Source organism: Scylla paramamosain, chromosome 42 (genome assembly GCF_035594125.1).
Source record: "Scylla paramamosain isolate STU-SP2022 chromosome 42, ASM3559412v1, whole genome shotgun sequence".
Taxonomy (NCBI): Eukaryota; Metazoa; Arthropoda; class Malacostraca; order Decapoda; family Portunidae; genus Scylla; species Scylla paramamosain.
In genome coordinates, this window is record NC_087192.1 from 39531 (window position 1) to 66323 (window position 26793).

A 26793-nucleotide genomic window follows, 5' to 3' on the forward strand; every position below is an offset into this window, starting at 1 on the left:
CTCTCTCTCTCTCTCTCTCTCTCTCTCTCTCTCTCATTATGCCAAAACTGTCTATCCAACTTCTGTATCCTTTTCTTGTCATCTTACAGTCATCCTCTTCACTATGATTGTAATAAGTTATACTTTCATTTTATTGGTATGCAGTGGCCTAACACCTTTCATTATATGTTCAGTTGATATTCTGTGAGAATGAATGTTACACATTTCCCTAATACATATAGTGTCAAAAAGTACTATGTATTCTTGGCTCATGATAGACTGCTAATACAATTTACTTACAAGGTATATAATTGCTTTATCATTGATGGTCAATTACTTCCCTTTGTGCATCTAATTACAATAGGGAACTTGAAATTCAAGCAACTGCCAAAATGAGAGGCCACAAGTAGTAAACACTCAATTTGACAGTTTGTACAGCACAAATTAGGGGTAATCTCTCAGTTTTTATATTCTTATCTTACCACATTTGACCTTAGCTCTGGTTATAAAAAAGATACAGATGTTGGAAGTGGTGTTGAATACAAACACCAGTCCATGTTGATGTAAGAAGAAGTTAAAATATTAAAAAAACATTGTTAACAATGATGTTTGTAGTGAGAGATCTTCTTTAGCCTCTCAGAGCTAGGTATGTTTGTTGGTGTGGCAACACTCCCTCCCGCTCAGTAACTGGCAGTTCAACACTGCAATGAACAATGACAAAAATAGTAACCTCTTGGATGTGAACAAAGTACTAAATGATTTAACTTTGAAAAGGCAAAAGATTACTCAGGTATTCTCTTACACCAGTCACTTTATATGTAACCAAGTACATTGATACCATAATGCTACATATATTCAATAATTCTAAAATAATAAAACAAAACCTGAAAACTATCTTCTATATAAGGCAAAGTTTAATATTACCAATACCCAAATCTTTAGCACAAGCAAAACTAGAGCAGTAGTTTACTTAACACAATATTACTGTCCTTCATGAATACTGTTACATGTTGAAGGGACCATCTGCAGAAAAATAAATGATGTGTCTGTCTTTTATATTATACAGTAAACCCTCGTTATATTGGACTAATTGGATGGAAGCCACCGACAATAAAGGTGAAGATCTGATAAAAGTGGTGAAGGGGGCGAGTGGTCAGGAATGCTACAACCTCTAACAACAACTGCTGCTGCAAGACTGACTGCAGGGTGACCAGTAGTTTTCAAATTTCCCAAGATTGACTCAAAATAAAAATCCAAGATTGACCAGAAATTCCCAAGACTGAGAAACAATAAATAATCAACAGAAATTTGTTTGAAATAAGATGGAATCTCACCTTTCACTATTACTGCAGATATACACTGCTAAGGATTTTGCCTTCTTCTCCCTCAATGGCATCCTTCACAGCTGGATGCAGTATTGCCACCCTCTCCTCTTTGCCTTCCCATTCTCGCTCACCACACCTTAGGTAGCACTGACTACTTTTCATGTCTTTGATGAGTGATGTTGAGGGTTGCCATTGATAACATGGTACTTACATTGTCTGTTTCATCTACAAAGCAACATCCGCTGACTCACTCCTCCTCCCTTCCTGCAGTTCCTCTACTGTCAGTGTTACCCTACTACCCGTACTCCATAAGGACCATAACTCCATCATCAACCAACCAAAGCATAATGACCTGGTGGCCTAATACTTAATTTGTTATTGCAATTTGAAGGTCTTTCCCAAGAAATTAATACCACCATTAGAAAAAAATATTGTTGTTTCATAAATGCGTATCTAGCTCAACTCTTGAATATAATATTAAAAACATGAAATATCCCAAGATTTGAGGCATTTCTGCAAAAAAAAACTCCAGGATCCTAGGATGAAGTGTGAAATCCCAAGGTCTTGGGAAAAATCCCTAGCTCTGGTCACCTTGAGACTGAGGCAGATGAAGTGTGTGAGTGCAGTGTGCACTCATCACCACCTCCACCCTCACTCACTCCCTCGGCACCACCGCCGCTGTTGGCCGGATGTTCTGCCTTATTTACCGACCTCCGTCCAATAAATCAGATGGATGGTCCGCAGGCCACACGTCCAATAAATGCAAAATCTGTTATAACAATATCGGTATAACAAGGGTTTACTGTATAAGAATTTCGTCAACCTGTATGAGTCCACTGCAGGATAAAGGCCTCCCCAACAATTAGGAAGGGAAACCCATATGCTTCATCTTAACTATTATAAAACAATATATTACAAGTCTATCTTAGACAGTAAAATATGGATAAATGCATCTGAATGAACTCAATATTCAAAATTTGTCCTAAACTGAGAAATTAACTAGCAAAATAGCTGCTTAAAACTATCCAACACAACATATTCCAAGTACATTTTTTTTTATGTGTCAAACACCACACTGTCTTACAATGGACGGGAGGAGGACTGTTCTGCTGGGAAAGAAATATTTATCATTAGTGAAGTGTATTAATGCTAACTTTCTTAGTTATATCTTTCCCTCTGCATCTATCTGCTTCTATATGTCATAAAAATCCATAAAAAAAAATGTGCATCAATGAAGAGTTACACCTCACTCTTTTCTAAATTTAGTGAGTTTTATGCTATACTGATGGTTATGAGGTGTCTCATTACAAACATTAGTATTTGGAGCTTAAGCTCTTAACTTCCAGAAAGCTAAAATATAACTGATATTCCAAACTTTTTCTCCATCTTATTTTACCAGTAAAAGGCACATCAATATGACTACCATAAAAATTCTTATTAACAAACTATACATATACCATCAAAAACTCTACGCAGCATGTAACGCTAATAGAATCCTAATGTCCTCAAAACTACTTCTTTGCCCCCACTGAGGACTGACAACCTAACCATCTAAAAATATTAATCTTATTGGTAGATTTTATTGCATATCTACATTGTCTGTCCCAAAACTGAGGGAAAAAAAGTTGGCTTAAATTTTCTACCATCATGCAGCTTTTAGCTGCAAGGAGTCTGCAAATGAGAACATTATCCACAGTATGAGAACAGTATCCATCCATTTAAAATATTCTGAATGTCAGTTTGGGTTCTGGATTTTTCCTCTCACTTATGTTTTCAAAGATTCTTTAATGAAAGCCTAATGCAAAGATTTCATCCTGCTATTGTTTGCAAATATCAGTGATGCCTGACAGAATGTCAGAGCACTTTCTTCATTTTTTTCATATTGTCTGACTGCATTATTAACTGTACAAGACTGAAATTCAAACATTCATAGTACTAACTGCAGTTATGTTAATTATGCATACAAGTCTTTGATCCAGATTTTGAGAAAATTCATAACCACTAAATAAGTGTTGTAATCTGAAGGTATACAAGCAACACTCAATAGTTAGGCATAGTAATAAAAAAAAAAAATATTGGTCTTGTAAGCAAAGCAAAAACATATACAGCATCTACATGTAAAAGTTTCATGCCAATATAAAGATGTGGTGTGATGTAATGTAAATCAATAAAGGACAGGTAATTCATATTTGTTTATGTTATGCACACACACTTCTTTCAATGTATTAGTCATAATTAATTACATATATGTATAAATGTATATATAAACCAGCATATGTATACTTATAATTTTATTTCAAAGAATGCTGGATACATAAATCATGGTTTTTATTGAGCAGTTTTTTTTTTTTTCTTTTTTTTTTTAATATAGTGACCCATGCCTCTTTGGGAGGAGCACTGCATTAGTCCTGCCCCTTGTATGGGACACAACATGACTATGGATGGAGAAGCAGCTCCATCTCACTGTTGCAAGGGAGGGGCGGATATGGCAGGATAATAACATGAGTGGCCTCAATACATGTAAATGAAATATATGTGGATGGAAAGAGGAAAGAGGTAATGGAGAATGTGATGAAGAGAAGGATAAACAGAGGAGTGTATGAGACGCACATGAAAGGTTCTGAAATATGCCATTCCAAGAAAGGAAATAAGAGTGAGGTGTGGGAAAAAGTGGGATGAGTGGTGCAGATTAGACTCTTGCAATTCAAATGAAAATAGGAAAATGACTTAGGAAAGGTTGAAAAGCTGTATGCAGCATTCATGGATCTAGAGAAAGCATGTGCTATAGTGGATAGGGAAGTTCTTTTAGATTAATAAAATTTATTTTGTATGAAGGCAACTGTTGGAAGGAATTAAGGATTTAAAAAAAAGGAATGCAAGTATGTGCATGAGGGTGGAGGACAAGCAGGGTTAACATTAAAAAATAAATAAATAAATAAAAATAACACAAAAATACTTTTTTTTTTTCAAAATTTACTTCTATATTATATTGATAATTAAGGTCTATATACATAAAAAATAAGGTCTATATACATATACATAAAAAATTTAAAAGTAGTCAAGTCTGATGTATTCATTTCCTGTAAAGCACAAGTTAACACAGACTGTGTCCAACCAGACCAACCTATATCAGCATGACCTAAACAAGTGTGTTTTCTTCATTAAAAGAGTGTCAAAATCTTTCAAGATCTAACTCCCTTTGTAGTTTCTGGCACCTAGCCAAAAATATCTCCAATAACTTTGCTTCTTCATCTTTCCTTCCTTTATTTCAACCTGATGGCACCGATGCTATCTCATCTATTTCTAAAGCTGAACTCTTCACTCACAAGCTTGTTCCTTCCTCTAACCACTTCATGCTACCTATTAAAATCCTTCACAATGATGTTTTACATGCTTTCACTAGCCTTAACCCTCAGAAAGCTAACAAACCTGATGGGGTCCCTCCCATTGTTCTCCAAAACTGTGCCTCTGTGCTTGCACCCTGTCTAGTCAAACTCTTTCAACTCAAACTCTTCCAGCTTTGTCTATATCAACATCTACCTTTCTTTCCTGCTAGAAGTTTGCCTATATTCAGCCTGTTCCTAAAAAGGGTGACCATTCTAATCCCTCAAACTCCCATTCTATTACTTTAATTTCCTGACTCTCTAAAGTTTGGAATCTGTCCTCAACAGGAAGATTCTTAAACATCTATCACTACACAACCTTCTATTTGATCGCCAATATGGGTTCCATCGAGGCCACTCTACAGATCTGGTTTTCCTTATTGAGTCTTAGTCATCCTCTTTTAGAGATTCTGGTGAAACTTGCTGTTGGCTTAGGCATATCAAAACTTTTAGTCTGGCACAAAGCTTTGATTTCAAAACTATCCTCCTATGGCTTCTATTCTTTTCTCTGTAACTTCATCTCAAGTTTCCTTTCTGACTATTCTATTGCTGCTGTGGTAAATGGTCACTGTTCTTCTAAATCTATTAACAGTGGTGCTCCTCAGGGTTCTGTCCTGCTACCCACTCTCTTCCTATTATTCATTAAAGATCTTCTAAACTAAACTTCTTGTCCTATCCACTCATATGGTTATGATACCTAGCCTGCTCTTTTCCACGTCTTTTCCTAGATGTCCAACCCTTCAGGATGTAAACAGTTCTCACAGGGAAGCCACAGAATGCCTGACTTCTGAACTCTCTAAAATTTCTGGTTGGACAGAACAACCTTAGTACTGTTCAATGCCTCAAAAACTCAATTTTTCCATATATCAACTCAACACAACCTTCTAGACAATTATACACTCTTCTGCAATGACACTCAAGTATCCCCCTCTTTTACACTGAACATTCTCGGTCTGCCCTTTACTTATAGTCTCAACTGGAAACTCCACATCTCATCTCTACCCAAAACAGCTTCTATGAAGTTAGGTGTTCTTGGGGGGAATGTATGGGGGAGGTTTCCACTCAAACCACTCTTTTAGACTGGGTGGAATCAAAAGCTTTATGTCTTTTTAACTCCTCTCCTCTAACTGGCTATCTTCAGCCTCTCTCTCATTGCTGCAATGTTGCATCTATTGCTATCCTTCTATTGTTATTCTCATGCTAATTGCTCTTCTGACCTTCTTAACTGCATGCCTCCCCTCCTCCCACGGCCGTGCTACACAAGAGTTTCTTCTTTCTCTAACCCTTAGTCTGACCACTTCTTTAATGCAAGATTTAACCAGTATTATCAATCATTCATCCCTTTCTTTAGTAAAACTCTGGAACTTACTTCCTGCTTCTGTATTTCCTCCTTTCTATGACTTAACTCTTTTAGAAGGAAAGTTTCAACACACTTATCCCATAATTCTTGATGACTGGCACCTTAGTGGACCTTTTTATATTATATTTTTGTTGTTCTTGGCTGGTGCCCCACCTACAAGAAAAAACACTTCAAACCTTTTGTTTCACTCTAGGTTACTTTTTAATTCCCCACTCCTCCAGACACTGTAAATCAAGATCCATTGTCACACAATCTGTTTCGTTTTGCCATAAGCACCTTTTTCAGGGTGAAAATATCTGAGACTTGATTTAAAATATTCAAGGCTACACCTCTTAGAGATCAAAGCTAATGACATCACTGTAAGAAGTCTTTCATAATGATGAAAAAAGAAATCAAACTTTTTTGCAATATAAATATGTAAAAAAAGGATAAGAATAATTATTATGGAAGTGTATTGGCAGCAGTGCAAGTGGATGAAATAAGAAAGAAAATTATTTTTTTCAATTATCTGTATGAACTACTAGAAGCCCGAAGTAGATGAAACACACAAATAATGCAACTAAAGTCTAGAGCTGAAAAGACTGATTAAGATGAACAATGACTATAATTTTGAAAACAAAAGGGAATGAAGTAGTACATTTTATTTATGATATGCAATTTTGAATACAAAAGAAGAATGTCAGCAATGTAATTATACTGCTTTCTAGGTAACAAAAGAAAGGAATATTTAGATGCACTAAACTAATAAACATAAAAGTCAACCACATTAATTATCAGAATTTGAATTCTGTTCACAATGTCTTTATATAAAAAGATGTATTATCGTCATTATACTTGAGATTAGATCTACTTGTATGCAAAGAAAAAATAATAAGACAAAACACTAGTAGTGGATGTTTATTTTTGATGTGCAGAAGAAAAGTAAACTTAAATCCTGCTTCTTAATTCAAAATAAAATCCCACTGAAGAAAGCTACAAGATGAAAATGAAAGAAAGCCATGAAACCTTATCCTTAAGGTCTAATGGTTCCCTGTGCATGAACCCAACCACTACATGGAAAAGCAGACAAGAATGAGGAGTTCCCCAACTTGTATATTTCATTCTCAAGAGAAAAGAAGAAACATCTCAAATGGCTGAGGGTACAAAGTATGTAATACAACAAACACAGCACCATGTCTGATATGTCCACCCATCCATCCAAGTATACTTATTGATTCTTAATAATAAAAAAGTACTTCCAAGTAATGTACAACATTTTGCACCAAACTTCATCTAAATTTTCTATAGAGAAATATGTCACTACTTTTACTTCCTCTAGCACAACCTTATGAATAAATACCTAATTGTTTAAAAAAATACTGAATATATTTCAAATGCAACTTTCACACTGATGTCAAAAATTAATCTGGACATTTCTTATTCAAACTGCAAAAATTTGGTATCATAGCATACCTGTGTGACTGTCATCAAACAAATTATAAACATATCTCACAACATAATCACTCAATCAATTCCTTTAAGAATACTCAAAATAAAAGCTCTCTATTTTGTAACTATCTTCATACAAGAGAACTTACGTGAACTGAGACATGCCACAGTGTTGATGGAAGATAGTGCTGCCCTTCTAGAACACTGTGATCATGGAGGCTCTCGACTTGCCAACACCAATCCATTTAACTGGAGAGAAAAAAATAAATGAATCTCTCTCTCTCTCTCTCTCTTTCTCCTAATTAAAAATATTTAATAAATAAAATGCATATGATAAGTGTTCAGATATTATATGCTTGTCAAACACTCTTAGTGATAAGTGCATCACCAGTAAATTATTAAGCTTATCTTTCCGCATCACTTCTACCAATAAAAATGTAATAACAGTGGGAACCATGTGATAGTGGATACAGGATAAGATCTAGGATCTATACATGTATGCATTTCTTCTCAAAATTTTGCACATAGCAGTGCTTACTACAACCTCATAACCACATCACTCAGTTTAGGTTCAATGTATAGGATACTGTAATTGTGCATTATAGTGTAATGCATGCTTATTTAAAGTGACAACATACTTTATTACCCTTCACATCTTTTCTACTCTTCTCTCTAACCTTTCTTCCATGAAGCATCAAACAGTGTGCACTACAGAAAATACTACAATAACCAACTTTATGTTTCAGTGGGAAGCTTGTCTGTAATTTTCAATACCCAATGTAAGTAAAGGCCATACCTGGTACATCTACGAGTTCTTCAATTTTCTCTACATAGTTGCGCGCATTTACTGGTAAGTCTTGATAAGTGCGACACTGAGAGGTATCTTGCTGCCAGCCTGGCATTGTAATGAACTCAACCTGTTGACAAAGTTTAAGAACATCAGAACACACACACACACACACACACACACACACACACACACACACACACACACACACACACACACACACACACACACACACATTGAGGAAGAAGCAGAAATTGCAGAGGTTTTGAATGACTATTTTCAGTGTCTTTACAGAGGAGGGAACATTTGATAGACCGATGATGGCAGATGTGAGAGTAGAAGGATTGAGTGAGATTGAGATAGCAGTGGATGAGGTAAGAATAATGATGGAGGATTTGAATGTGAGGAAGGCAAAGGGACCTTATGAAGTATCTAATTGGATGTTGAAGGAATGCAGAAATCAACTTGCACACAATGTTTACAAACTCATCATAACTTCATTAAGGGAAGGAGTGGTGCCCAAAAATTGGAAAAAAAAGCAGATATAGTTCCCATAATTATATAAGAATGGAACCAAAAAAGAACCTTCTAATTATAGACCGGTGTCATTAACAAGTGTAGTGGCAAAAATGTGCAAAAGAATAGTGAAGCAAAGATGGAGTGAATATCTGGAAAAGAGAAAGATATTTATGGACAGACAATTCAGATTTAGAAAAGGAAGATCGTGTATGATGAATTTAATGTGCTTCTACTCCAGAGTCATGGATATAGTAAAAGAGAGGGATGGGCAGATTGTGTTTATTTGGACTTGAAGAAAGCATTTGATAAGATGTCCTACAAGAAACTGCTGTGGAAATTAGAAATGTTTGGTAGGCTGAGAGGTGCACTCCTACATTGGATCAGTGACTTTCTGAGAGGAAGGGAAGTGAGAACAATGGTCAAAGATAGGAAGTCATCATGGAGAGAGGTAATTAGTGGTGTCCCGCAGGAGTTGGTACTAGCACCAGTTATGTTTTGCTATCTATGTGAACGATACATGAATAGCTACATGAGTCTATTTGCTGATGATGCAAAACTGATGAGTAAAGTGAAGAGGATAAAGGATAGTAAAGCCCTACAGGAAGATCTCTAAGTGATTTGGGATTGGAGTGGCACTTGGAAAATGGAGTTTAACACAAAAATGTGGAGTGCTGAAGTTTGGGCATAGTTGTGTAAGGCCAGTCTTCTGTTATAAACTGGGTAATGAGAAAATAAAAGTGAAGAGTGAAGAGAAAGACCATGGAATTACTGTCACTGATTTTCCCAACATACCAAGTTTTTGTGTAAAATTAAGTCAACTGTTGAATCTGGCAGTTTTTCCAGACCATTGCAAATGCCCCAATTGAGGAAGGATATACAAATAAATATAATCAGTTATGACTTACATTTATGTCTGCCAACTCATCCATGTTTGCAGGAAAATGTTCAATCTTTTCTCCATTCTTTTTCCAATACCCAACACCAATCTTGATTTCTGGAATAAAGTTTCTTATTAACATTTGTTGTATTCATGTGTCTACCTTCAAGTAGTTGAACTATGTAAGGTAAAAGCATATTATATAGATTTGGAAAACTAATACAGAATCATTAATATTTATAAACAAGAATCCCTTAACATGTACACAACTCAAATAAAATAACTTATATACAATCCAAGATACTTGAAGCAGTTTGCCTTCCCAAGTGCATTCATCCTTCTACTGTGTACCATCTTCATACAACTAATTACTTTGTTTTTAGTCTCATTCATTCTGAATTTCCACTTAACAAATTCAAACCCCAACCTAATATTTTTTCATTAACCTCCCCAAAATGCCATCCAATACAAAATACATGCATGCTGAAGTCCAACTTTACAACCACTCACCCATGTTACTTTCACACTTGCTTGACTACTCATATTAAGACTTGCACCACTAATATCAATACATTGATACTTTAAAAGACTTGTACCATTAACATTAGCACATTTATACTTGTCATTACTATTACACTTGTAAAAAAAGGAACCACATATGAACTATGCACATATGCATTTAGCAATCTTACCAACAACTTAACAACAGCTGCACTGCCACTCCTTCAAACACTTCACATGTATGCCTCTTTTCAGCTACAGCCAAACTTACTTCACCATACCATAAATACATCAAAATCCATCTTAGTCCCTAAGATTACATTAAGTAATTACACCTTTAAAGCCATTTTTGCCTACACACAGCTGCTCTACATTCAATCCCATCATGCACAAACATTCCTCCTTGCTCCAAACATTTCACATGCATCTTACACTCTCTTCACACTGCTACATGAAACATAATCAGGGAAAAGTCAGATTGTTGGTTTGTACCAGGCAATTCATCCAATATGTCCAGCTTGGTGAGAGCAATGGCAGTGTATCCATTAACCATGTTGGTGTGACGCAGCAGTACAACATCTAGCCAGCCACATCTCCTTGGTCTCCCTGTGGTCACTCCAAACTCTGCCCCAAGAGACTGAAGCAACTTCCCAGTATCCTGCAGAAAATTACTTATATCAGTGTCTTGAAATACAGAGATGAATGATCCAATCAATACAAAATGTTATTAAAATGTATTTACCTCAAGCTAATGAAGTTGCAATTTATGTGTAACTTAATATTTCATGAACTGTTGTGTCTAACAACACTGAAATGCAATTCTTGTTTGTTCTCGCTATATTCATAACCGGTGATTTATCATGGTGGTTCTCAAACCCATATTCAGGATCTATATGAAGACTGCAAGGGTGTTTCTGAGGGTTACTGGATAGTCCCAGAAAAAAAGCAAGCAACCATAAAATGAAAAATGTCTATCTACATAAACTTGAAACGTAAATTTTAAGTCATATTAATATAAATAATAGCAGTAGTGACACACTATAATCATTGCAACATCCATCCTAAGACAATACTTGGCCACAGATCATGTTTCATATGGTTCAAGTGCATCCACTATGCCACTCAGGCTATCTGTCAATATTTTTGTCTATTTGTCTTTGCCTATCTGAATTACATAACTAACTTAACCCCTACAGCATCAACAACATTAATTTAATGGCACAACACTCTATTTAGTCAAGCATCAATGATATTAATTTGATGCTGCAGTAGTAACTATAGTTGCTACCCCCTAACAAATCACCACTGATGGTCTGAGTGGTTTTCACACCACCAAAAGATGAAACAATTGTTTACAGAGGTTAGGGCCTGTTGGAAGCCTTATTATATACAATTTCTGCTGAGTTATATGGCCCACTGTACACCACATATTTTTGCTGTCACAGACATACTGGGAGCCTCTTACACACCCTTTTATACTCTTTTAATACTGCTAAGTGCTTCCAGGACTTTGGCAAACCATTGTTTTCATGTTTTGGATAAAGCTTTGGCAGCCCAACTAATTTTTGAGTTATAGGGCATTCACAAGATATATAGATCCAGTAAGATAATATATACATGCATAATAACAATGAGTATGGCCAATGTAATTTCATAATATACATGAAAAACATAAACTTTATTTAGAATGAGACAGGAAGAAAATGCTAAATTTACAACCTTATTTTGTCAACTCAGTCATGCTCATCCTAGGCTTATGCCCTAAATAGTCCTCCCTGATCTTGTACTAACAGCATTATGGCACACCACAGAGGAAAATTAATACAAATAAAGATTGAAGAGTTCGTTAACCTCACATAAGACATTACAATTGATGATAATGATGCATCTGAGAACAGTGATGTTAGCATAATAGATAAATATAATGAGACTAATTTTAATCATGAAGTGTGAGTAAGTAGTGTTCTACCTTAATTTTACATCATACAAAAAGCAAGAAATACAAAATCAGCTGACGTCAGCTTGTATCTGAGCTCTATATTTGGCTGATGTTATTTTGGTTCAAAAGCTTTCTTCTATTCCTTTCATACCATCTTCTAATGGAATTAGTCCTTTTCTTCTTGGCACACTTTTACAAAGCCACTGGCATATGACTAATCAAGTACATTTCTGGTTTTGCAGCAGGTCTGAAGCAAAAAAAATTAAATAAAACTGCAAACGTTTCCAGTAGTATCCTTAATGGTTCTATCTTCCAAAATCTATACAACTGGTGTGACAACATAAGTTTACAATTAAGGGTAGACTTCCTCCTTCCAAAAAATACAGTATCATGTTCTTTATTCCTAAAAATAGCCATACATTGAAATCAGTTTAATTCCTTTGCACAATACAGTGAAATCTCAGTTACCGAACGTCTCCCTTTCCAAAAAACTCAGTTTTCAAACAAAAATTTTAATTCATAATTGCTTCGGTTGCCATACCATAATTTGGTATTTGAACAAAATTACTTGATTTCAAATAATACAAGAAGTAGCAAAAGCTGCCATTTATTACTAATTTATAGTTTATAGAAATATTTCCTTCGTTTTTATATATTTGGAGGAGAGACACAAAGGGTATGACAGTAATTCAGTCTTTGAAATAAGTTAAATGTGATCCTGTTGAAGAACCTCAATGTAAACAAACAAGGTTCAGTGCTCAGGAGTAATCCCAAGCTTCCTGTGGCTCTCTCTATGACCCACAATGCCATCACTACTGCACAACTGCATTTTCCCAATAGTTTTTTTCTATCAGCAAGATGTCTAAGTATTATCATCACTTTCATTTTGGCAGTGAGTGGGTTGCTCCTTACTGCACCACTGTAAGGCTTCCCTCACTTGATTGGTGACAAAGAGAATGCCTGCATGGTCTAACCAATATCTTTTGATGATTTCTGTGTCACTAAGTTCATTCAATACATCCTTTCTGGATAAAAAATTTCTAAACTGGAGATGCTGTGGAGTGGCCATCTTAACAATGGAAGTGTCACTCATTACCCACCAAGGTGGACAGGTGTCTGAGAATAGATTAATCTATTTTACATTGATTCCTATGGGGAAAAAATATATATATTTTTTTTAACACTTCAGATTTTGAATGGCATTCAGGAATAAATTAAGTTCGAAAACCAAGATTCCACTTATAAGCAATATGAAATTCCTGCACTAAAACAGAATTTAATTCCTTAGCACAATATTACCAATATGAAATTCCTGCACTAAAACAAAATTTAATTTCACAGGCTAATGTTCTTTTTAGTAGACTACCAATTTTCAACTAACTGCAAGAAAGTATCTTCATTATACAATACCTTCTCCAGTTTCACAATTGCTTCCTTCCAAAGGCATAGCACTAAACTCAAGGATCACAAAATTCAGAGTACTTAAAACACTAAATATGCTTATTCATTCCAGCTGTTTGGCCGACAACTGTAAGAGTGTGTGTGTTTGTCAACACATTCAAGACATGATTCTGGAGTGTGGCAGTGCAGCACTATGGCATCCAGAACTGTGTAAGTGAGAGTGTTTTGTCCTTACATCACTGGCAGTAAGGCAGTGCAGTGCCTTCACATCTAAAACTGTGTGTGTGTGTGTGTGTGTGTGTGTGTGTGTGTATTTTGTCCTCACATATGGCAGTGCACCACTGCATCTAAAACTGTGTGTGTGTGTGTGTGTGTGTGTGTGTCCGCATATGTGTGTATCTGCATATGACAATGCAGTGGTGCAGCATCACTGCATGTATAACTCTGTGTGTGTGTGTGTGTGTGTGTTTTATCTTCACATATGGCAGTGCAGCAATGCACCACCATTGCATCTAAAATGTGTGAGTGTGTATTTATCTAGTTGTATTTACCTAGTTGTGGTTTACGGGAAGGGAGTAATCTCATAGTATCCCGTCTCTATATCTATCCAATTTGGTCTTAAAAGCATGGACAGTTACGGCATTGACAACGTCTTCACTGAGTTCATTCCATTTGTTCACACTTCTGTGAAGAAAACTATACTTTTTGGTGTCTCTTCTACAGTTAATTTTCTTCAACTTCTTACTGTGTCCCCTTGTACTCTGTGTGTCTAAATTTATAAAACATTCTTTATCCACATTTTCCATACCATTTATCATTCTATAGTGTGTGTGTGTGTGTGTGTGTGTGTGTGTGTGTGTGTGTGTGTGTGTGTGTGTGTGTGTGTGTGTGTGTGTGTGTGTGTGTGTGTGTGTGTGTCTGTGTGTGTGTGTGTGTGTGTGTGTGTGTGTGTGTGTGTGTGTGTACGTTTTCCTTACGTCTAGCAGTGGGCAGGGCCATCACATCTAAAACTGTATGTGTGTGTTTTGTCCTCACATCTGGAGTAATTCAGTGATGCAGCACCATCACCCACCATCTGCCACAGAAATGAGACATCTTTCTTTTTTTTTTTCTGCAGTGCAGCAGCACCATCACCAGCCTTTCTCTCCCGCTCTCTTGCATGCAAGCCAGCACTGGCTTACAAATGGTTTATCCACATAAAGAATTTTTATGTTCAGGTATGTGGACTGTACAAGGAAATGCAGATATGTACAATACATAGTATGTATGTATTTATTTTTGTTACTTGTGATGCCAGTGGTAGGAATGTGTGACCCATAAACGACAAAAGTGCAAAACTCAAGGAAATAAAGTGGGAAGGTTGGGATGGTAAGAATTTAGGACTCAGCATGAAACTTGTGGATCATGAAACTCAGATACCATGAAACTTGGAGCACTGTATTATTTCATAAATATAATGAAATCCTTAAATATTATTATCTTACTTAAGTAGCCAAGGTTATATGTACAGCATAAAGATGAATCAAGTACAAAGATGAAACACAGAACAATCTGTTAATCTTAAAAATACAACAAAATGTACTTACATCATTCAGCTCAGTAGGGAATGCACCCACACCTACTCTGGTTGTGTATGCCTTTACCACACCATATACTTCCCCAATATAACGGGGAGGAATACCAAGGCCAGTACACACACCACCAATACTGCAGTTACTTGATGTCACATATGGATAAGTACCTGTGAATGGAAACTTCATTATATTTATAAATGGATAATTCATCTAAATCACTGCATTTGAGGATTTAACAACTTCAAATTGCAATGATGTTAATGTAAGACAATAGCGAATGAGGAAAACATACACTGGAAGTAAAAAAATCTTGGCAGATTATAAATATTTCAAAAATATATTTCAGACTCTCAAGGATTTTCCAAAGAACATGAAATTGTCAGGTGCCAGAGAGACAAGACTGGCATAACAAGTTTGATCATAAGTTGCTGCCACCTGCCATCGCCCACCATAATTTTTTTTACTTCCACTGTAATGGGAAACCTCCAACATACTATATACCACCAGTATAACCATAAGCATGGATTTGCACACACACACACACACACACACACACACCCACACACAAACATAAACACACACACACACACATACATCAAAGTAAGTCCAAAACCTTACACCATTGTAACCTTTCTAAATCACACCTTCCAAATGAAAATGTTAACCCTTTCTGTTCCAGGGATCTGTCAAAAACTCCTTTTCAAGTGACTTTTTTTCACTGGCAGGCATTTTGATATTAACACCAAAAACTCCCATCATGGACAGAATAACCACTGTGCAATGATTAAGCCATTTATGATTAAAGTAAAACAAACCAAATTAGTATATGCAAAAGTAAAATTATCAAGAAGTGTCCATTTATCTTCTCTATGCACTCCAGTTCATCCCCCCTCTGCTACTACTACTAAATTACTACTAACTTATAGCTATTACTGCTGTTGTTGCTGTTGCTGCTGCTGCTGGTGCTGGTGCTGCTGCTGCTACAACTACTACTACTACTATTACTACTACTACTACTACTCACCAAAATCAATGTCAAGCATGGCAGCATTGGCTCCCTCTACAAGCACTTTCTTGTTATCTTGAAGGCATTTATGAATGTAGGCCACAGTGTTTGCCACTAAAGGTCGTACTCGATCAGCATACACTCTATACTTGGCAACCTCTTCTTCAATGTCAACCTTCAGTTCTGTTGAGTAAGTAAAATATCCCTAATTGTTATCAGTTTTTGTAAATTTCAACATATTCTACATCTGAGATCCAATGAACAGGAAAGAAAGAGAGAATTGCAAATGTGAAAGAGTTAGGAGTGTTTAGCCAAGAAGCTGACAGAAGTGTCATGGATATACATTTCTAATTTCAAGGAAATTTGTGTTCACTAACAACAGATTTCTATACAGTAACTGTTCTTAACTACCTTCAGATAATCTAACTGACATTAATTAGGGTGTTCACTATGGGTTGAATTCCCAGTGATCACTGACTGTTTTAATGTCAAGACTCCCACAGTTTTCTGGAAATGCACATTCTAAAACTGCCTCTTGTGATGCATCTTGATGTACTGTACTTATATGCTACAAAACATTGATCCTACATGTTTATGCTAACAGTATCCACAGGATCTGGTGATGCACACTCTACAGAACAGTTATTATAAGCTAACAACAATAACAAGGCTTTCAGTGTTTTCACATTTATTTCTAGTCTCCTGCTACAAATTTAGTTTGAAACATTTTACCACTGATTTCTACAGGGACTAATGTTTTATCTGGTGAATCTCCAAAAGAGACAGACAAGCAAGTATTATTTGTGCTGAAAGGATACTGTGACAGCTGAAACTATGTGGACAAAAGGACCAGCCAATATCAGACATGCCAACTTCTTCAAAACACAAAAGAAACCTGAGGCAGGAGATATGAGTTTGTAGTGCTATTGTTAAACCCCAGTCTATACATGTGTTGTGGTTAATTGCATTTTTTTTATTATTATTATGTAGGAGGAACACCAGCCAAGGGCAACAAAAATCCAATAAAAAAAAAAAAAGCTCACTGAGATGTCAGTCCCTTAATGGGGTACGAAGCAATAGTAAAAATTGCAGGATAAGTGTCTTGAACCCTCCCTCTTGAAGGAATTTAAGTCATAGGAAGGTGGAAGGTGGAAATCCATGAACATATTAGGAAAGAAAGACCAAGGTGTGAAAGGATGGGCTGTATTTCCAGAGAAGAAAACAGCAACTCAGGGAAGACACTGGGAAACAGGATGTAAACAGACAAGTGGCAACTCAGGGAAGATGTTTGGGGACACAATGTCAACAAACAATCTTCACCAGTCTTGCTAAGATTTGGCATAAAAAAATGGTTCTTTCTTTCATATGTGTCAGGATTTATATATGGGTATGTTAACTGTATAACTTAAATGGATAAAGTAACTTTGGTCATATAGAAAAGAAAAATTCATCCCAAGGTGATCATACATCCCAAACCTGAGATAATGTATAATGAGATAGTATTTAGCTCATTTTGCCATATTTCTTGCTCTCTGCTTGAGAGAGCACATTCTGACTCTCTTCCCTTTTGCAGAGATCTCCATTCTTCGAGACTTCACAATGTTCACCACCAGCTTAGGCTTTCCTCTCCCTTCACTGACCATCCTGGTGAACTAGCCTTCAACTCTGCTATCCTCCATGACCTAGAACAATTGGTGCAACACCCTACTCATATTCCTGACCGTCTTGGAGATACACCCAACATTCTTGACCTTTTCCTAACTTCTAATACTTCTGCTTATGCTGTTACTCTATCTTCTCAATTGGACTCCTCTGATCACAATCTCATAATTTTATCTTGTCCTATTGCTCCAATCCCTCCTCAGGATCCCCTTAAGCAGGATAGCCTCTGGCATTTTGCCTCTACTAGCTGGGGGGATCCTGAGGAGGTATTTTGCTGATTTTCCTTGGAATTTCTACCGATCCCATGTCAGAGACCCATCTCTGTGTGCCGAGCACATAACAGAGGTGATAGTATCTAGCATGGAGGCGTACATTTCTCATTCTTTTTCTCGACCTAAACCTTCCAAACCTTGGTTTAACACAGCCTGTTCTTGTGCTATACACAATAGCGAAGTGGCCCACAGAAGGTACTTGAGCGTTCCATCACCACAATCTCATGTGCTTTATATTTCTGCCTGGAACCATGCCAAGTCTGTTCTCCAACTAGCCAAAAACTCCTTCACTAATAGAAACTCTCAAAATCTTTCAAGATCTAACTCCCCTCCTGACTTCTCATACCTAGCCAAAAACATCTCCAATAATTTTGCTTCTTCTTTCCCTCCTTTATTTCAACCTGATGGCACCACTGTTATCTTATTTATCTTTAAAAGCTGAACTCTTCACTCAAACCTTTGCTAAAAACTCTACCTTGGATGATTCAGGGCTTGTTCCTTCCTCTCCTCCACCCTCTGAATAATTCATGCTACCTATTAAAATTCTTTGCAATGATGTTTTCCATGCCCTCACTGGCCTAAACCCTCAGAAGGCTTATGGATCTGATGGGGTTTCTCCTGTTGTTCTCCAAAACTGTGCATCCGTGCAGTCAAACTCTTGCCTAGTCAAACTCTTTCAACTCTATCTGTCAACATCTACCTTTCCTTCTTGCTGGAAGTTTGCCTACATTCAGCCTGTTTCTAAAAAGGGTGACCATTCTAATCCCTCAAACTACCGTCCCATCGCTTTAATTGCCCTGCCTATATGAAGTTTTTGAATCTATCCTTAACCCTTATATTCCGGTGATTAAACTATTTTTCCATAAGCCATGACGGGTAAAAAATGAGAAAAATGGTTTTGGTTTTTAAACATTTCAGATTTCAAACAGCATTCAGGAACAAATTAAGTTTTGAAAACTGAGGTCCCATATATATATATATATATATATATATATATATATATATATATATATATATATATATATATATATATATATATATATATATATATATATTTTTTTTTTTTTCCTTAATCCATGAATATGTGAACTCACAAATTCCAAACTGTGAACAGGCAAGTGAACACTGTATCTGATATTCCTATTTCCAAGGAATATGCAATACTCAAAAGGACTGGCAGTCTCTGGAATACTTCATAGATTTCAGTACTGGTCAAGAATTCAATATGTGTTCATTTTCAAGCTTACCAGGAAACATTCTTTTGTGTGCATCAACAAGGTTTCTGAATCGTTGTTCAAACACATTAAAGTCTCCCAAAAGATCAGCCATTCGAAGTCCATGTCTTCCTGCCTTACTAGAATAGCAAGGTCCAATGCCCTTCTTGGTGGTGCCCAAAGTCTTCGTGCCAGAACTGTCTTTGGAGCGTTCTTGCTCCTGGAGTCCATCAACACTCTGCAAGAAATTACACGCTGACCCTTTCTGTGATTTTATACAATCAACAGAGTACCAAATATTGATCAACAATTCATACCCTATACAAACCTAAGACAAAACTTAAACAAACCAAATCAAGTTTCAATTGCTAGTTAACAGTCAGAATCACAAATTACTGTCCTAACAAACTTAAATTATTTGATATAATACAAATATAATTAACAGCTGAATATCATTAGCTACAGTCACCACAGGCTAAACTGATTTATAAGCCATGCCTCCTGCCTCCCACCTTCCTAAGCACAAGAACTAATTGGTGCAGAAAAAGTTCTTACCACTTCCCAAAATTTTTATATTTAAGATATTTTAATCCTCTTCTCAATTAGCCTTGCTGTCAGCCAGTTTTCAAAATATTAATATGATAACAATATTATCAAATTGTGAACACTTCAAAAAAGTTTAGGAAAAAAATAAACATCTGTTATTTGTACAAATTCATTCATATGATTGTCAACATGTTCCACACTTCCAGGGTCTGTTCCATTAAGCATCCACTTCTTGCTCATTTGGTTATTTGACTCCATAATTTTTGTAATAATTTAATATCATAATTTCTTTCTTATATAACTATATTTTTTTAACAGCTTATGGTAAGGCTAAATAATAATGTGAATGCAAATATTTCAAGTATAAAAATTCTGGGAATCAACTACCCTACCAAAAATTAGGCAAAGCTTCTATCAGTTTAGCCTTCAGCAACTGTATGTATATAATTTAATTTCTTAAATATTACATACATAAATGCAAAGTCAAATTCACATTTTTATTCATATATGAACCATTAGTACTTATTTAGAGTTATATCAGCAGTAACAGCCATTACTACAGTCCGACATCACTAAACTAGCGGCTAGGGTGGGGTCACGCAAGAATTTCCCCTGTGAACACTGCTGTCATGTTTCCAGACCCCGCAATGCACAATCTCTGTTATTTACATAAAAGGGATGTCCTATAAGATAGACATACAGTGGTACCTCATGATTTGAACTTAACTGGTTCTTTTGATCTATTTGAATTGGGAATGTTCAAATCGGGAAACAATTTACCCTATTCATATTAATGTAAAAAAAAAATAATCGTTCCAGGTCCCAAAATCAACTTTTTTTTTTCATTTTTATGGGTTTATGTTTTACCCTAAACATAGAACTGGATGAAAATAACCTAAATTATAGAAAAATACAGTAAAAGAAAACATTAAATGACACTTGAATCATCCTTGAATCTCTCTCTCTCTCTCTCTGTGTCTGACTCTCTGAGAAAGTAAGAGCAATCCTGAGAATTGCTAAATAGCATGAAACTGATAGAGAATGAAAATGAAATTATACGAGTGAGACAGATTGAGAAAGGATGAAGCAAAAATTACATAGAATAAATGGAGGGGGGAAGAGACAGCGAGGTATCACAACCTTGTCCCTTACCTCTGACGGATACAAGGGAGGGGAGATGACAAGGAGGGAGGTTTGAGACCAGACAAAAAAAGGAAGGGAGGAATGGGAGGAAGGGACATAGAGACAAGGAGAGAGAGAGAGAGAGAGAGAGAGAGAGAGAGAGAGAGAGAGAGAGAGAGAGAGAGAGAGAGAGAGAGAGAGAGAGAGAGAGAGAGAGAGAGAGAGAGAGAGAGAGAGAGAGATTATTGCAGGGTTAGAAAATGTGAAAACAATGTTCACAGGGGAAATCGCTGAACGAATCCACCCTAGCTGCCAGCATAGAGATGTCGGACCTAAAATATTCATGATTTTTCTCTTTAAATGTTTCTTACCTGATGGAAGTCAAAAACAATATGAGACCTATCAGAAATGATAAGTCTCTCTGACCAGTCCTTCAGACCCTTAGCTTCATTTTTATGAATCTCTTCAAACATTTGCCCAAGATGAACAATTACACCATTTCCTGAAAAAAAAGTGTTATTACACTCAATGAAAAAATTATATATATATATATATATATATATATATATATATATATATATATATATATATATATATATATATATATATATATATATATATATATATATATATATATATATATATATATATATATATATATATATATATATACACACACACACACACACACACACACACACACACACACACACAAAGAGTGGAACCTCGGTTACCGAATGTCTCCCTTTCCAAACAACTCAGTTTTCGAACAAAAATTTTAACTCATAATTGCTTTGGTTGCCATACCATAATTTGTTTTTTTAACAAAGTTACTTGATTTCAAATACTACAAGAATTAACAAAGGCTGCTATTTATTACTAATTTATAGGTTCTATAAATATTTCCTTCATTTTTATATATTTGGAGGAGAGACAAAGAGGATAAGACAGTAATTCAATCTTTGAAATGTTAAATGTGAGCCCATTGAAGAACCAGAATTATGTACTAAAATGATGCAAAATTCATTTTAACATACGCTAATGTGTGTGTGTGTGTGTGTGTATATTTACCTAGTTGTGTTTTAAAGGAAAAGAGCATAGTTTGTTGCTTGTACCACTGTTTCATCTAAGTTGTTCCATATTTCTATGCTGGTGCTGTCCTGTCTCCATATCTATAAGCATCCAGCTTAACTTTAAATTCATGAATGTTTGTTGCTTGTACCACTGTTTCATCTAAGTTGTTCCATATTTCTATGCTTCTTTTTGGGAAACCATATTTCTTGATATCTCTTCTACTTGCTGTTTTCCTCAATTTCACTTTTCATTTCATTTCCTCTTTTCACTTTTCTCATTTCCATTACATGACACTTTCTCACATTAAATTCCATCTCCCATTTCTTGCTCCAGTCCCAGATTTTATTCAAGTCCTCTTTTAGAATTTCAGTCTTTGTTGTTTCTTATATGTCTTTGTAATTATGCACTGTCTGCAAACAAGCTCATGTAACTTTTCCATGAAACTTCCAGAAACTTTTTGTTTAACAATTCATTCATGTCTTTAAGGTCTTCAAATGTTCCATTGCTGTGTGTGTGTGTGTGTGTGTGTGTGTGTGTGTGTGTGTGTGTGTGTGTGTGTGTGTGTGTGTGTGTGTGTGTGTGTGTGTGTGTGTGTCTACATACACTCTATCTATCTATCTATCTATCTATCTATCTATCTATCTATCTATCTATCTATCTATCTATATATATATATATATATATATATATATATATATATATATATATATATATATATATATATATATATATATATATATATATATATATATATATATATATATATATATATATATATATATATATATATATATATATATATATTCTTAAACATTTCCAAGAGTGGAAATATGACCATCTCTCAAACTCAAATGACTTCTCTCTCCTTTTTTACTTCTGTATTCCACTTGTTTTATTATCCATATCCTATCGTCACTTGAGCAAAAATATTATAGAGATTTTGTGCACTTACACTACTATGTAAAAGAAAAATATGATGGGTTATGAAAATAGCATAACATCAACACATTTTACATGCAACACATATGACTGAAATACATTACTATCATATGCTATCAAACAAACCTTTATCTTAGCTATTGATGCACTATCCTGGAAAACAGTACATGGGCAGGATGCACATTAGTACTTACCAATTACAGATACAGCTGAGGAATTGATGATCCCTGAAGGAAGGATGTGAAAGTCATATTCAGCTTCATCAACAACAACAGTGTGTCCAGCATTGTTCCCTCCCTGTAACATACAGAAATTATCATTCTGACACAAAAACACACATTTATTTCATCAAACATGTTCAGTGTTTCCTTGAATTATGATTCATGCCCGACTAAAAGAAGATAACAATTAAAAAATCCATCACTTTTCATTGATGGTAATCACTAATTATTTCCTATAAGAAAACATCTTTCTGGACTCTGTTCAAGGACCGGCACCTCAGCAAGCCTCTTTTTTTATTACAGTTTTTTTTTGCTCATGGTCAGTGCCCCTTCTACATATATATAAAAAAAAAGGACTTTTATTATTAATTTTTGTTGCTTGACCATGGTGATGAAAATTAGCAGAGTTTCTGAAACGAGTTCTAACAAAGTATGATATTCATCAGTTTGTTAGAGAATTATTTCCAAAAAAGCATTGTAACAGCCCCTGAAACCCTAAGTAGAATTCTGAAATTCCAGTCACTGCTTCATGACAAGATTACATGCCTGCAGTCCAATCCATCTCTGCTGTTGCCCTGTAGTTTCACCACAACCTTCACATAACATACATGCAGCATGGACATTAATATCTTTTAGGAGAAATACAATATATCTGTATAACTCCCTGTTGATATCAAGAAAAAATGAGAAAATGGCAACACTGAAATGCAATAAAAATTTCTTCCAGTAAGTTTTCATATATTTGTTTAGAAAAAACACAATTTGTAACATCAATGGACTTCTCAAAAGTTTATGATTCAGTAAGGAGGAACAAATTATTATAAGTTTTGAAGCAATATAAGCTTAGTAGCAAACTAACAGTGAATATAAAAGAATGATATACATAGGACAGGATTACAATATATGTGGGGTGATAAGAAAATAAACATGAAAATAACCAAGGATGCATGGCCTCAACAGTCTTGTTTGAATTAGTGGCTTGTAAGATAATAGAAGTGATGGAGAAGGAAAGGTAAGGATATCAAGTTTTTCACAATAGATGTTCTATTTTTTTGCAGACGATGCCCTGATCTTGATCAGGGCAGAAGAAATAAAGATAATAAAAAGATTACAACAGATAGGACAAGAAAGTCTAAAAGTCATTAATAAAAAAGTGAAATAATGATATACAATAAAATGGAAGGATTAGGAAAAGTACAAAGTATTCAAGCTGCAGAACAAATTCAATATTTAAAATGACAGTAATTAATAAAGGGAATGTTTTTAAGTGCCACAGAGAAAATATAATTAAAAAAGCAAAGAAAATGACAAATTTAATTTAACATACACCATTACAAATACTAATTCCTACAGTTTATCCTTTTTATCAATCTTAATTTAGAATATAAAAATTAAAGCAATAGAAAATCTGAAAAAAGGAAATATCCAACAACATTTACACAGGTATGGCACAAATGAACAATGCCACTTGGTGACAACTGGGTTGGATCATGCTAAAGTGGAACCTCTGCATAAATTCAATCAATTCAATATATTTTAAGTTCTGTTAAACCAAATTTGTGTACAAAAAAAAACAAGAGTCACCTGTATTGAAAACTACTGTTTGAGGAGGAAAAATCTCAGAGAACTAAACAAATATTATATTGATTTGGGAAGAAAGGAGAGAAGAGGAAAACAATAATGAAGGGAAGCATCAGGGAAGCACCATTGGATGAAGGCATCTTCCTGAAGCTGAACCTGGTAATTATTTTTATAAAAAAAAATGAAATAAATAAATAAATAAATAAAAAAACTCATTAGTTCACAACAGAAGTAGGGTCTCTTGAAAAACAAAAATCCATTTCTACCAAAAAAGGTTACCAACCATAAAAATAATAAATTAATTAATATTGACTCCCAACCAAATTCTTTGTTTGGTTGTTTGTTTTAAGACAGAAAATAATTAAAATTAACTTCCAAAGAAATGTTGATATTGCAGCAGCCTATTTAGGGGGATGCCCAAGAGGGGCAGAAGTCTTTAGGCTAGATTACAATAGTTACCCTTTGAAAGTACATATACAATGCTTCAGTAATAAAACTATAAAGTATTATCAGACTCCAAAAATTAAGGTACAAAACCAGCTAGGTATCACTTCTAAGTCTGCGAGATTGATGAAATAGCTCAGAGCCATTATGCAGTAAGGCAACAAAGATATTTGAGCATTTTACAAAACTTTAAAAAAATACCTTAATATAATAATAATCTATTTCAATGGTAAAGAGAAATATCATTTTGAAGTCATGATTCCTGAGAATGATCGATTCATTATATATATATATATATATATATATATATATATATATATATATATATATATATATATATATATATATATATATATATACATCCTGAATATCGTATTTTTATCCAAAAATTCTCAAAATGCCCTATAATAATAAATAATTAACTGGGTAAATACAAGAACCAGAACTACTACAGCCACCGTGATTACCAAAATCAGTATCCCAAAGTAATATATGATTTTCAGAGCAATGATATATAGCGCCATGGTAATGAATAGCCCCTCGTGGACGCTGCACCGTTAGGGCACCCTGAAGACCTTGAGACGACGTGCAGGGCATCCTGAGGAACCACAAAACATACCTCGACTATACCGACCACAGCATATCATACAATTGCCATTTGCAGGATAAGCACTAGGAACTGTCTTAGTACATGAAATGTGCCATGACATGCAAGGGCCCGTGACCTGGTCCGTGGCACCCGGGTCAGGCCAAGCTATACCTCACCTGGCACCTGCACACCACATCCGAGGAGCCTGCAAGCATGTCCACCACCTTCCCTTTGCCTTCATCGCCCCACTGCGCCCCTAGCACCACTGTCACTTTGTTTCTGATATCATTTTTGAGCCGTTTCCTCGGCGAGCAATGCTGCACCCCGTTCTGCTCCGACATGGTCACCGCCTCTCTTGGCTCAGAGCCACGCACAGCTGGGTCTGCAATACCTGGCGCCTGGCCGCTCTATCTATTCCCTACTTGGCAACTCCATTATTAACTGAGGCCATCTTTTTCGCATTCATTCTTTTTCTTTTCTTTTTGTTTTGTTTTATGTTTTTTTATTTTTTTGCGTTAGATTAACAAAACATTAATGTATAAATTTACTACATCCTTTCACGTGAAATTATAGGACATTACTTCAGAGAAATAAATTTGAAATATATCTAATTGAAATTCATGGAAGAATAGGCATGTTTCGATACTTGTAAGCATTAAGCTAAGAGCCTGAGGGCGGCATATATTAAAGCAAGCCACGTGTACCATCATAAGATACTCAAGAGTGGCTGTTAAAGCAATGGTTCACTGGGCATCAGAGTGACGGGGAGCAATCTTATCTTGTGGCGCCCGTTAGCCCTTGTTAGCCTTGCAACAAGGAACGTATAGAAGCCTTGCTGTGAAGTTACACACACAACACCAGTCACCCACCACACAGCCACACATCTGTACACCTATGTCAAACTTAATGTTGGTCATACATCCCATCATACAGGCTGCACACTATATTTATCAATCTCACGTGGATTGGTGCCTGTCGATTTGCGAGTATCTCGTGCGTGATCCTCATACTGTGACACACACACACACACACACACACATATATATATAT

The 26793-nt window shown here is 35.5% G+C and overlaps 1 protein-coding gene across 4 annotated transcripts; it reads right to left on the reverse strand.

The window, feature by feature from the left end:
* Nucleotides 1-772: 772 nt before the first annotated feature.
* On the reverse strand, nucleotides 773-26776 carry LOC135093230 (adenylosuccinate synthetase isozyme 1 B-like). Of its 4 annotated transcripts, none has more exons than XM_063992220.1 (11): nucleotides 25920-26155; nucleotides 23103-23205; nucleotides 21267-21397; nucleotides 19261-19465; nucleotides 16098-16262; nucleotides 15086-15240; nucleotides 10652-10817; nucleotides 9687-9775; nucleotides 8272-8392; nucleotides 7625-7724; nucleotides 773-2410 (listed from the first exon to the last, which is right to left on the reverse strand). In XM_063992220.1, the coding sequence occupies exons 1-10, from the start codon at nucleotides 26082-26084 to the stop codon at nucleotides 7672-7674; spliced, it is 1353 nt and encodes a 450-aa protein (XP_063848290.1). In that variant the 5' UTR covers nucleotides 26085-26155; the 3' UTR covers nucleotides 773-2410; nucleotides 7625-7671. The 4 variants fall into 4 exon arrangements, with proteins under 4 accessions (XP_063848290.1, XP_063848291.1, XP_063848292.1 ...); XM_063992221.1 differs by having other exon boundaries at nucleotides 773-2413; XM_063992222.1 differs by lacking the exons at nucleotides 773-2410; nucleotides 25920-26155 and adding an exon at nucleotides 26704-26776 and having other exon boundaries at nucleotides 6674-7724.
* Nucleotides 26777-26793: the final 17 nt, after the last annotated feature.

Coding starts and splice junctions, on each gene's coding strand:
- LOC135093230 (XM_063992220.1), bottom strand. CDS start 26,084: ATGTCGGAGCAGAACGGGGTGCAGCATTGCTCGCCGAGGAAACGGCTC. Junction 19,466..21,266: donor TTGTTTTTGACTTCCATCAG/GTAAGAAACATT, acceptor AATTTCTTGCAG/AGTGTTGATGGACTCCAGGA. Junction 7,725..8,271: donor AGAACTCGTAGATGTACCAG/GTATGGCCTTTA, acceptor TTTTCTCTCCAG/TTAAATGGATTGGTGTTGGC.